The sequence below is a fragment of the Macrobrachium nipponense genome, chromosome 4 (assembly GCF_015104395.2).
Source record: "Macrobrachium nipponense isolate FS-2020 chromosome 4, ASM1510439v2, whole genome shotgun sequence".
NCBI classification, from domain to species: Eukaryota; Metazoa; Arthropoda; class Malacostraca; order Decapoda; family Palaemonidae; genus Macrobrachium; species Macrobrachium nipponense.
In genome coordinates this window covers 144503558-144516790 of record NC_061100.1, presented here as the reverse complement: position 1 = coordinate 144516790, position 13233 = coordinate 144503558, and the positions used below count along the sequence as shown (strand labels likewise).

Below are 13233 nucleotides of genomic sequence, written 5' to 3'. Positions count from 1 at the left end.
TATGTAACAAATGTATCCTACATTTCTAATAACCTTTTACTAAAATCCTTTAACTCTCTCCCTCAGTGGGCTCTGGAGCCGCTGGTGCGATCATAGCAGCCAGGCTTTCGGAGGTCCCTGGGTGGAAGGTGCTACTGCTGGAGGCCGGTGGACCCCCGCCAGATGTGACCTCTGTCCCGTTCTTCATGCCCCTCAATGTCCTTGAGAATAACGGTATGATCTGGGAATACGAGTCCACTTCTCAGCAACACGCGCTTAAGGGCTTTAACAACCAGGTGAGGGAAGTTGTGGCTTTTTTCCATTGAGAGGTCTAACTCCAGAAGGTGCTAGATTCCTTGTTCCTGACGAGTTTTTTTTGGGGGGGCTGAAGTTGCCAGTGCTGTGGGTCTCTCTGCTCTGGTTGCAACCCAGTACAGAATGACTGGATTCCGGGTATATGACATACTGTTCAGGTTAACTGAACCACTAGGGGATTTCAAAGGAACATGCTTAATTAACATGCTCTAGTTTCCTTGGAGTATGAGTCCATGAACTTTCGGTGGTGTGGAGTAATTCATAACCTCTAGACCACTATAGTCTATCAAAAACTTTAAGATCGCTATCGTGGGGCGATTAAGGAATTCCCGTGGTGACAAACATCTCATTCCTATAATAAAAGTATTTGCTTAGAAGAGCCTCCTCAAGTGAAAGTTTTTAAAAATATAACCATGAGCTCAAACCTGACATTAGAAAAACTTTGACTATATATTTTCTTTCGAAACCTTACTATAAAAACAAAGTCAAAGAGATGTGGCATAATATTTGACAAGCGATGCCAACTCTCATTTTTCTTTACACGTTGCCGGCCTAGGGCATTTAGAAGGGTCAGCTGGCAATTTACTGGCTTAATCTTAGACTCAAGGCCTACAGAATCACACTCAAACCACCATTGCAAAAGGACAGTTTGGAAAGCCAAAGCGGAAACTACAGTAAATGAGAGGTTTCTGGCAAAACCATAAAAAAGGATTAACACAATACAATGGAAAAGATTCAAATAAGTAAACAGATGTGGCTGCCCTGCTTATTCTACCTGGCCACACCTTATCGATCTTGGAGCGTTTGACAAACTATGGCTCATTGTTGAAAATAGTGATATTGTGCTATTAGTAGGAAATCCTAGGAAATTGATGATAAAGTCAAATGCCCTCTTAGAGCATTTGCATGGATGACCTGTGATTTGCCTGTTCATAAGTTCAAGTCCAAAAAGGTGCGTCCACACGGTCAAACAATGTCCGACAGACAAACATTGTTACCGATCAACAATTGTCTGCCGGTCTTTGCCTTGTGAGCAGAGGAAAAACAGTGGTATACAACCTCATCTGGCACCACTGTTTGTTGCCAGATCTACTTCCATCATTTCAACGCTTATGACGTTATCCTGCTTTGCCTATGATATGGTAACAATGTTTGTCCGTCGGACATTGTTCGATCGTGTGGACGCACCTAAAGAGAACATTTGTATTTATCATTAGTGCGTTAATGTCGTAAGATTTTATTTTCTTCTATGCTAAAGGATATGTGCATTCTATCTTACGGAAATACTAGTAGTAGAATACTGTGTATTTAGCGTGTTCATACTGTGCTTTTATTTTCTAAATTATGTCCTTTTAGAAAATTCGCATCATACAAGGACGGACAATCGGAGGAACCACATCCGTCAATGGCCTACAATACGTCAGAGGCTCCAGGCAAGATTTCGACCAATGGGCTGCATTAGGAAATCCTGGCTGGGATTATCACTCTGTCCTTCCATACTTTGAGAAACTCGAGAATTACAAGGGACCACCTGGTACGCTGGGAAGTGAGTTGAAATATTTTACATTTTGACTGAAAGAATGTTTACGTTTTTAGCTTCTTTTAGAACACCGAAGTAAGTCAAGACTAATTGCTAAGAGTCTATTTTTGATGGATATTGACTTGCTTGGATGAAGTATGAGATGAAACATTCATAAGGGAAGAAAATTCATGAAAGCATTCATATATATGATTGTTGCTGTATGCTGTTTCGATTCTTCTCTTCAAATAATACTGTAGTTTCCATACCATTAATTCATAGTTACAGTTATGCATAAATAAAAGTAGATAAAGACCCTCCTATTACTATTTCGATTTTAAATTCAGTGAGCAAATTGCAGTTAACAAGAGATTGAACCGAGATACTTAACGATACGTGAAGAGTACCTGTGAGTGAGAGAATTGGAGGTTACTTTACTCTAGTAGATTTATATATTCAACGAAAAGTACACATGAGTGAGATAAATGAAAATTAGATTACTAATGATTATTACTTTGCATAAATGAGTATCGATTACTTTTTGATCAACAGGTAAGCACTTCGGGTCCTCTGGGCCAATTGCCATCACTCCAGCTAAACTTGGACCGCTGACGGAGGCTCTCTTTCGGGGAGGACACGGACTTGGGTTCCCTGTCACAACAGATACCTTTGCGAACCACACTGTTGGTAACGAACTGTTCCTTTCTTAATCTTCTGTTAACAACCTCCATCTTAAAAAAATGTGTGTGCTATCGAGAGCACAGCCCCGAACGTCTATGTCATGAAATTTGCATGAAAAATTTTAGTTAATTATTTGGAAAGCATAACTAGAGATAATTTAACCAAGCCCAGTCCGTACTCATTACCAAGATTACCTTGGACATAACTGGTTAGATCTAACAGGCAATCTTAAATACCCATGTACTCCCAGCAATCACGCTTTCTGTAAAGATGTAGGTGCCTAAATTAAGGTACTTTCTAAAGAGGTCGAGGAAAAAGGATATTGGTCAGTATTCTGTTTGGAAAGTTACAATTAAAAAGAGAACGTTGCATTATGCATACTTTTAAATGATAATGGAATACCCATCCTAGCTTTGTTTATGTTACATTATAGTGAATCACGTTGTAGATCTTACAGATTTTGTAAAAAATTGCTCATAATGCCTAGCCCTAATGTGCTAATCACATAGCCTTGTTTTGCCTCTGACAGATTTATGTACGCAAAAATACCTGTGAATAAACGAACGGCGGTCTTTGAAAATATCAGTAGGGGATAAGAAATTAGCTTTTTTTGAATGAAGTGAGGAAAACAGTAAAGAACAGAATAATTCCAAAGAATATTGGAGCTTAACCTTAGGGTACTTGGTACACGCTAGGGATTTTGAGGTGTTTGCTATCTCAGGAGGCGCAAGGTATGAATTAAACTTTTGTAGGATGACTAGCTCTTTATCGTACCTCGCCTAAGGTAACTTAATATTCCACCCTAACGATATGGCGGGAATATGTTTTTTTATTCTTGGTTCTATATTTCTATATCTATATCTTATCTAACATACACACACATATATATACAATATTTACATCTATAGTATATATATATATATATATATATATATATATATATATATATATATAATATATATTTTACGCTCCTTCTCTAAAACTTGCAATATTTTATATTGTCGTAGAGATGGAGGAAGGAATGAAAGGAGTTGACCTTTCACCAGCTCTACGACAAATATATATATATATATTATATATATATATATATATCATATATATAAATATATATATATATATATATATATGTATTATATATTACATATTTATATATATATATATATATATATATATATATATATATATATATATATAATATATATGTATATATAAAGGATTCATCTCATCAGGGTTTCGAGGGTCAGTGCACAACATCGGCGATGGAATTCGATTTTCTACAGCGAAAGGATATCTAGAATTAGCAGCCACGAGGCCAAATCTCCACATTGTCCACGATGCAGAGGTTCACCAGGTAAATGGATTGCTTGTCTCTCTCTTCAAGTATAAGTTAGGTGTTTCTTCAACATAGCTACGCATTCCCAGTACTGTAAATCACTGGAAATGTGCTCTGTCTGCAATGCACAGGTGATGTTATCATCATTATGTGTATCAGGAGACTCACCTGTTTGCTGTACTAAAGTGATAATTCAGCTCCACTTTCCCTTCCTGGCGTAAGAAGTGTTCAGTCAGTCTAGGGTTCAAGTTAAGTATATCTTAGTTTAACCAGACCACTGAGCTGATTAACAGCACTCCTTGGGCTGGCCCAAAGGATTAGATTTTTATTTACGTGGCTAAGAACCAATTGGGTACTTAATGACGGGACCTACAGCTTATTGTAGGATCCGAACCACATCGTATGGAGAAATGAATTTTTAACCAGCAGATATAAATTCCGCTGGTTCCTTATTGGCAGCAGTGGGAAGCAAACTCGGGCTACCAGATTGATAGGTAAGTACTCAACCCACTCGTTCACTCAGAAACTAGTCTAAGGTTCATCAGTGGAGAACCAGTTGACCTGGGAAGTTATAAAATACTATGAAACAAATCTTGAAATCTTTTCGCGAAGTCCTTTATGTCTAACTTTCCATTTTCTTTATCCTTCTAGGTTATATTTGACAACAACAGAAGAGCGATTGGAGTGAAGTTTGTTCGTAGAAGAAAGGTATTTCTAACAAACTTTATTCAAGAATTGTGAAAACTTCCTTAATTCTTATTTTTTTTCTAAATGGCTAAGATACCATTGTTTCCAGTGACTTATTTGTCTAAATAAATTTGTCTTAGGTGTGTCAAATACTTACTATGACGTTTATCCATATTATAGATCTTGCGATGTTATAAATATTCCTGCTTCTTACCAGTTATTTACAGTGGGTGCTGCAAAGGAAGTTATAATTTCTGCCGGGGCTTTCGGTTCCCCGAAGCTGCTGATGTTATCAGGGATAGGACCAAAGGAGCATTTGCAAACTCACAAAGTAAGTAAACACAAGACAGTTGATTTTTAGAACACAGGTGTATGATCACAGCCAGGGCACAAAACGCATTCACAAAATGACACAAAGATTACGTACTTGCAAAAGCACATTTTTAATATTTCATGTCTCTTAAAGGTTTTCCATTTAGAACTAGGCAAGACCAGGTATATTTCCCTTCAGACAACATTTGAATGGGGTCTTGCTTTCTAGGTAGGGCGAAATGGATTCTAAGTAACACTAAACATTTCTACTTTAATGCGAATGCATAAGACTGGCCATTTCAAGATGACCATATGTATGTAAGTATGTGATATAATATATATATATATATATATATATATTATATATATATATATATAGACATACATATATATATTAACATTTAAATTGGTAATCGTATCAATCACATATATATACACTGTAAAACATGGAAGTCATTGTTGACCTAATGTCACTTCAGAAATTTATTCATAGCAGCATACCGAATGCTAATATGTTAATTAGGATTCATTTAGCAATATTGTTTCTTAGTCATGAGTGTCATACGCAGACACTGTCGATCACAAGTCATTGGGAAATTGTATTGTATTATCTATATGAAAATCAAGACAAACCGAATGCTGATAACTTAATTATAAATATGAACTATTATTCTAAAGACCAACGTTGCTGAACAGAATTTTATCCACATCACTGAAAGTCAATAATGAACTGGACGCCATTCAGACAGCAAGATCTAAAAATCTTTGAATCTGAAGGGAAACATGAAAGATCAGTTACGGTAATACTAGGTAATCCAAAAGCTAACCAAAGAATTCGCTGGCACACTGAACCGCAGGTTGGAGTAATCGCTGACCTTCCTGGAGTGGGCAGAAGTATGGGTGAACACCCCCGAGTCACTGGAATCTGCTGGACTGTCAGGAAAGGGTCGTTTCCTACTCTGAAGGAGAATTTCAACAAAGAAACTGCTCGTCTATACAAGAGCTCACGACAAGGTATTCTTTTTTTTTTCTTCTTTTTTTTGTATATTGACTTCTGATCCCTATCAATGATGCTTTGAATTTCTATGATTCAGACTCGAAGGGTACTTTCATTACACTGCTCTTATAAGGTAAAGTAAATACCTGATAACCTCAAGTAAATTAATCGAATGTAAGTGCTTATTCTAGTAAAATAATATATCTATGCAGCCTGATAAAGTATTTCTATAAATGCCCGGCATACAGTACTCTCACTCACTGCAGACCTGTACAAAGAGCAATTTCAAAATGCTGTTCTATTTCAAATTTCTTCCCCAATCAAGGACCTCTGGCGGATTTCCCTGGGGAATATCCAAGCGGCTGGTTCAGCGTCGGCGGGGGGGATCCTATGTGGCCTGACATACAGATTTTCAGCACCTCTATTTTACCTTCCTCTGACTTCGGGGTCATCTATCCTTCGCTTTTCAATATGAATAAGCTTGTAAGTGTAAATCAATTTGATTCTTTTAAGGTATACGAAGAACTGGAAGGGTGGGAAACATGGAGACGCGTAAAAGTGGTGATAGGGTTAGTGTAGGTGGACTGGTTTGGATTACAGAGTTGACCAAAGGCCAAGCGCTCGGACCTATGAGTTTCATTCGTCGCTGAAAGGGATATTAAGAGTAAAGGAGCTTTGAAAGGTGTAATAGGAGGAAAACCTCGCATTTGCACTATGAAATAATTGTTAGGAGAGACTGGACAGAAAGAAGGAGGAAAGATGATATAAATGGAAGTTCAGTAAACGGAATAAAAGGGGTTGCAGCTATGGGCCGAAGGTGGAAGGATGGGTAAGAGTGTTTGAATATGGTCTGGCCACTTGGGAAGAATGGACGATGGTAGTTTGGTGAAAAGTACTGGGAAGAAAGAGAAGAGGAGGAAGGCCCTGGAAAGGTTGGGAAGCTGGGGCGTCAGAGGCATTGGAGATGCGAGGCCTCGGTATCCATCAAGTAAGAGAGTGTATTCAAGATAGGGATGAGATGTGCAGAGTGTGTGTATGTGTATGTGTGTGTGTGTGTGTGTGAGGGTTTTAAATGTGCTGCTGGTGAGCCTTATGTGTAGTGTATAAGTGTAAAGTGCTGTGGATCATCTTCTGTTTTCCAGTTCAAGTGCGAATGTGACAGCTATGTCCTGTAGAGTGTACTATATATATATATATATATATATATATATATATATATATATATATACATATATATACACACACATATATATACATATATATATATATATATATATATATATATATATATATATATATATATGTGTGTGTGTGTGTGTGTGTTTGTGTGTGTGTGTGTGTATGTGTGTGTCTGTGTGTCTGTGTCTGCATGTGTGCGTATAAACCATTCAGACACAAAAGGAGACGTATCACCTACAGGTTCCAAATTGCCAAGAATTCTAAAACTGCCTTTTGTTCTTCCCTGTCGCAGACTTTCAACAACTACTTCAACCAGCTGTACGGTAAAGAAGGCTTTTGTCTAGACATAACGTTAATGCGCCCAAAAAGTCTGGGATCTGTCAGTTTGCGGTCTTCGGATCCTACAAACTCTCCACTCATTGATCCTAATTACTTGAGTCATTCTGACGACGTCCAAACATTACTGAAAGGTAAGGATTCTTCTTCTTCTTCTTCTTCCTCCTCCTCCTCCTCTTCTTATTCTTCTTTTCTCTTTTCTTCTTCTTCTTCTTCTTCTTCTTCGTCTCTTTCTTTCTTATTCTTCTTCTTCTGTGTCATCTTTAGACTTCTCTAGTATCTTACGCAAGTGTGCAAGCTTATAGATAAGAATGGAATCTCGCCTACTGTTGATGATATTGTTGCGCTGATAAGATAAGGATAATAATTCACTTGTATAACAGTTATTTGTATTGACTGCAAACAAGGACTGCAATAGCCATCACATCAGTGATGTGAACCTCACATGGTGCACTGCAAGCACTGAAAACGAATGTTTGCAGCGCCCCTTCAGCTCCTTGCTGCTTCCACGTTTGAGTTCTTTGCCTTCACTCCGCCAACTTTCTTCATTACCGCTGTACAATAATTCTAACTATTACTTCCTAGTGTAGTTGTGGGTTTTTTCCCGGTTCTATCTTAAAATCTTTGTACTTCACCTCTTTCACTATCAGGATTTCTTTATCTTGCTGTTCACCCGCTCGAACTTTTTACTGTCTTAAGCGTCGAATTCCTGAAAGTGCTTCAGTGCTTGCTTGACTTGATTCAGTAAGCCCTAGGAAAAAAAAAAATCTCTAATCATATCCGTTATTCTTTTAACAAGAATGAGGAACTATACTATTCAAAAGAGTATGAAAAAATGCAAAAATATCGCCTGATAACGTTACTTTCCTAGAATCTAATACTCCACTTTGGCTCATTGGGCTTATCATGTTTTGTAATTATTGACCTCCCTTCTATCGCTTGGTACCCCTTCTCTTTCTCATTTTTTTTCTCGTTATTTTCCTTTAAATCTGGGAGGGAATTTTACTCATAGATACAAGGGGGGCGTGGCAATAAAAAGGTTAAGAATCACTGGTCTAAATTTCGTAATATTTTTCGCAAATCATTATCATCACCATAATATTTATTATACCAAATTATACACTAACAATCTAAGAAACTATTTAGCTTAGATACTGTTCATTGCAAGTAACCAGATTAATTTTTTTAAACCAATCTTTTCACTTTCATTACAGGAGTCAGACTTGGTTTAGCCTTGGGGAACACACCTGTCTTCGTTAAGAATTACGAAGCGAAATTTTATGACAAGGTGAGTCACCGAGTGGAGATTAGGGGGAATATATTTGCTTTTTCAGATTTCCATTCACTTTTGTAGGCGTAAGGTATTGGCAACGAAAATGAAGAAAAACTTAACTTGAAGGTGGTATACCTGATGGCTTTAATTTCACATTTAGTAAAAGGGATTGTGCATAAATAATATACACTATCATTAATAAATAAATTTTAGTTTAGTGACTAAAATCAGATTATAAACGACTTCCTGAAGGGACGGGTTCGCTGTAAAATGAATTTAGTTACCGAAGACATGAGCAATATACAGCTTCTTTAATGATGTTTAGTGTATGATATTAAGAATACAGCTTCGTCTAGTTAAACTGTGTAAATCACATCCAATTCAGTCGATCTTATTCGAAAAGATTGACCCTGTAATCAGCACATCTATCCTTTATCTTCAGCCATCAGACCTGACTATCAATGAATAAACGAACTCAAAGTTATGAGTCTTTAAGAATATCAGATTAAGAAATGTAAATTTCTTATATTCTAAGAAACACATCACTGTGGATTTGTGTGATGATGATATTCTGATTAGACGTTAAGTAATCTGGATATTTTCAGAACATTTTTTAACAGAATAAAATAAAACTTTCTATTCGATCTGCACCGTTCTCAGAAAAGAATTGATAGCAGGAGAACACATTAGGCCCGTAAAGTCAAAATATGAATAAATAAATAAACTATATTATATATATATATATATATATATATATATATATATATATATATATATATATATATATATATATATATATATATATATATTGAAACAAACAGTCTACATGTATTTCCATGCCTCCCAATAAACTTTAGCTTATGTCAGTAATGTTGAATTAAAAAATACATCGTGCTGTACACAAGAGGCTAGCTTTTAAGAATCAGATTATCAGTGAGTTTCTGGCTCTCTTATTTTCAGCCTCTGGGTGAATGCGCGCATCACGCCTTCAACAGTGATCATTACTGGATGTGCTATATTCGGCACATGTCAACAACTACCTATCATTTCGCAAGCACTTGTAAAATGGCTCCTCCGTCGGATGTATTGGGAGTTGTGGATCATCATCTTAGGTAAGATTCTTCCTCCCTCTCTCTCTCCCTCTCCGGTATTAACCCGTTATGTATCCACCTTTGTAAAAGTGAAGGGTAAACCTCTCTCTCCGGTATTAACCCTTATGTATCCACCTTTGTAAAAGTCAAGGGTAAACCCCTCTCTCCGGTATTAACCCTTTATGTATCCACCTTTGTCAAAGTCAAGGGTAAACCCCTCTTTCCGGTATTAACCCTTTATGTATCCAACTTTGTAAAAACAAGGGTAAACCTCTCTCTGCGGTATTAACCCTTTATGTATCCACCTTTGTGAAAGTCAAGGGTAAACCCCTCTCTCCGGTATTAACCCCTTATGTATCCACCTTTGTGAAAGTCAAGGGTAAACCTCTCTCTGGTATTAACCCATTATGTATCCCCTTGGGTAAAAGTCAAGGGTAAACCTATCTCTTCGGCATTAACCCATTATGTATCCACCTTTGTAAAAGTCAAGGGTAAACCTATCTCTTCGGCATTAACCCGTTATGTATCCACCTTTGTTAAAATGAAGGATAAATCTCTTGCTCTCTCTCTCTCTCTCTGGTATTAACCCATTATATATCCAACTTTGTAAAAGTCAAAGGTAAACCCCAACCATTGGCTCGTTATCTACTCTGAGGTGCTAGTGCTAAACCTGGCGGAAGCTCCTTGGGACCCCATGTTTAGTACTAGCCCCTATGGGATCCAAGCATTATGTGCACCCATTTCTATATTGTGTGGTGGACAAATTATATTAATAAACGATATCTTCGTGCGACCGTCCACTTTACTTAGCATGACTTTACCCCAACTTTGACAAAGGTGGATACATTCTGGGTTAATACTCTCTCTCTCTCTCTCTCTCTCTGTGTGTCTGAATGTCTGTCAGTCCCCGTTTCTTTTCATTTCTCATTCTAACAAGAGTAGGGGTCATAATTGCTCATGTGTAAGTGGGTAGAGTGACAGAATTGACAGCAAGAAAGATGGAAGTATAGCATTATTGGTTGCGATAAAGTTGACTTTGGGCTTTGCATAAGTCTATTACTATTCAGCATTACGGAAAGGTCTAGTTAGTCAGTGTTACACAGAACGATTTCCACTGTGTTTCACAATGTTAGTTAACCATGATTACAAAGAACGTTTTTCGATTTTGCTCGGCCACTCACAGTCTACATTTAATCACAAACAACGGCAGCATACTACAAAAAGTTAATACAAGTTATAAAATAATACAACATACAGAATAACACAAAAAAATCATGTAAAATTCAGAGTAATACAAAAAGATAAAACAAAACAACGAATACAAAAAGTTAATACAAAGTAATACATAAAGATGATAAAAAAAATCGCAAAGGACTTACGTAATTGATTTCCATCTTTATGACTTCAATTTCCAGGGTCCGCGGAGTCCACGGACTGCGAGTTGCTGACGCGTCAGTCATGCCGCGAGTGACGGCTGGACATATCAGTGCGCCGACAATGATGATTGGCGAAAAGGCAGCGGACATCATAAAGAGTGATTGGATTTGACAGGTGGAAGCACACACGTGATATAAAATGTTTGAGTCTTTTTGACCATACTGGTATTATCAAAGGGGGAAAGTCTATATATATATATATATATATATATATATATAGATATATATATATATATAATTGTATATCACATTTCCGTGATTCATATACATATATCGAGCTACAATGTCCTTTAATATCTAATTCGCTCTACTCGGAATTAATATATTTTCATATATGCTTAACCGAAGGGGAATTTTTCTCGATAATAGACTTGCCTGACCAGGGGCGCGAACCATGATCCTTACAAATCCAGGAACGTCAGTGAAGCTTTATCCTACTACACCCTGGTCCAGGCAAGTCTATTATCGAGAAAAAATTCCCCTTCGGTTAAGCATATATGAAAATATATTAATTCCGAGGTAGAGCGAATTAGATATTAAAGGACATTGTAGCTCGATATATATATATATATATATATATATATATATATATATATACTATATATATATATATATATATATATATATATATATATATATATATATACCCCCTCTTCACTACAGTTAACTAATTTCCAGTTAATCAATTTATAGAAGAAGCAAAGAGAGACAGTTACTAAACCTTTCCCAGTCGCTCCTGTGAATTAACTATGGCAATGTCACTGACCACTGCAACACAAAGTCCGATAGGATATATATATATATTATATATATATATATATATATATATATATACACACACACACACATATATATATATGTTTATATATATATTTATATATATATAAAATATGTATGTTATATATATATATATATATATATATATATATATATATATATATATATTTATGATATATACATATATGTATTCACTTTTATACCTGATATATATTTAGGTGTAGTAACTACAATGTTCTCTCAACGTCTCGATTTCTTCACGTATTGGATACTCTTGTCTCTATAAAGTATAAGAGCCAAATAAAGAACTAAATGAAGAAATTCTGATGCCCTGGTAAGATTCGAACCTGCATCTGAAATATCAGATTGAGATAATGTTATCCACCCGTCTGGGCGTCAGAACTTCTCCATTAGGTTCTTCATTTAGATGTTAGGCTTTATAGTGACAAGCATATCCAAAGTGTTAAGAAAATGAGAAGTTAAGAGAGCATTGTGACGATTTCAGTTAAGGCTGGATCATGCATAGGTGACTAGCGCCCGCGACCGTCGTAATGGCTTGATTTTACACCTGTCGCGAACCTTGGAAAAAATAAGGAGTAAATCAGCAGTTTACGACAACAGTGCGACGTGAGTCGAGATGATATTTGCGACGAACATAGACATGTGTGTCGCCGATGATCTAGGCTACTACCACTTTTAAACGTTTTTTTTTGGGGACGGCGACTGATGTAAATGCAATTTCGTCAGACGTAAGTCAACTACGACATACGTAATACAGAATCAGACATAAGCGACGTACGTAAACTGTGTCGTGAACGTGTTGCAATGTATATAGTGGGTGCTGCTGATAGACGCACAAGATGCACGAATAGGAAGTTGTGAAAACTGAGTAATATCTGGACGTGATATTAGACACTTTAAATGATGAACCTGAACTTGCAATGGCCATGATAGATCTTTAATATGCCATCTTGATGTTAAGATAATGAAAATACGACAGGAACGAAGGCTCAAGACACAAAAGAAACGAAGCAGGAGATGCTGGATGCGGCACTACTTAAAAAAGAAGAGAGGAGAAAGGTAAAAATGTTATAGGAAAAAAGTCACAGAAAAAAAGACACAGGAGGAAATGTCACAGGAAAAAAAGTTACAGTAACCTATGCCCTATAGAGACCGGTTATGTAAAAATAGATATTGGCAGGCTAGTCAACAGTGTTAATTAAGTTTCCCTCCCCCTACCCCCAATATCCACACACCATAAATAGGCCTTTACCTCGACTACTGCATGACGTAAGTCAATCGGTAGTCCTATTTCCAC

The 13233-nt window shown here is 36.8% G+C and overlaps 1 protein-coding gene across 1 annotated transcript in view; it reads left to right on the top strand.

Moving 5' to 3' along the window:
* The window catches only part of LOC135211749 (glucose dehydrogenase [FAD, quinone]-like), a 37316-nt gene extending 26006 nt beyond the window's left edge, over nt 1-11310 (top strand). The window contains exons 2-13 of the mRNA XM_064244984.1: nt 67-275; nt 1651-1840; nt 2366-2500; nt 3724-3845; nt 4479-4535; nt 4732-4845; nt 5684-5840; nt 6149-6306; nt 7295-7472; nt 8553-8626; nt 9572-9723; nt 11118-11310. Coding sequence (XP_064101054.1) covers nt 67-275; nt 1651-1840; nt 2366-2500; nt 3724-3845; nt 4479-4535; nt 4732-4845; nt 5684-5840; nt 6149-6306; nt 7295-7472; nt 8553-8626; nt 9572-9723; nt 11118-11250 — 1679 coding nt within the window. The 3' untranslated portion in view covers nt 11251-11310. The remainder of the gene's footprint in view (nt 1-66; nt 276-1650; nt 1841-2365; nt 2501-3723; nt 3846-4478; nt 4536-4731; nt 4846-5683; nt 5841-6148; nt 6307-7294; nt 7473-8552; nt 8627-9571; nt 9724-11117) is intronic.
* Nucleotides 11311-13233: the final 1923 nt, after the last annotated feature.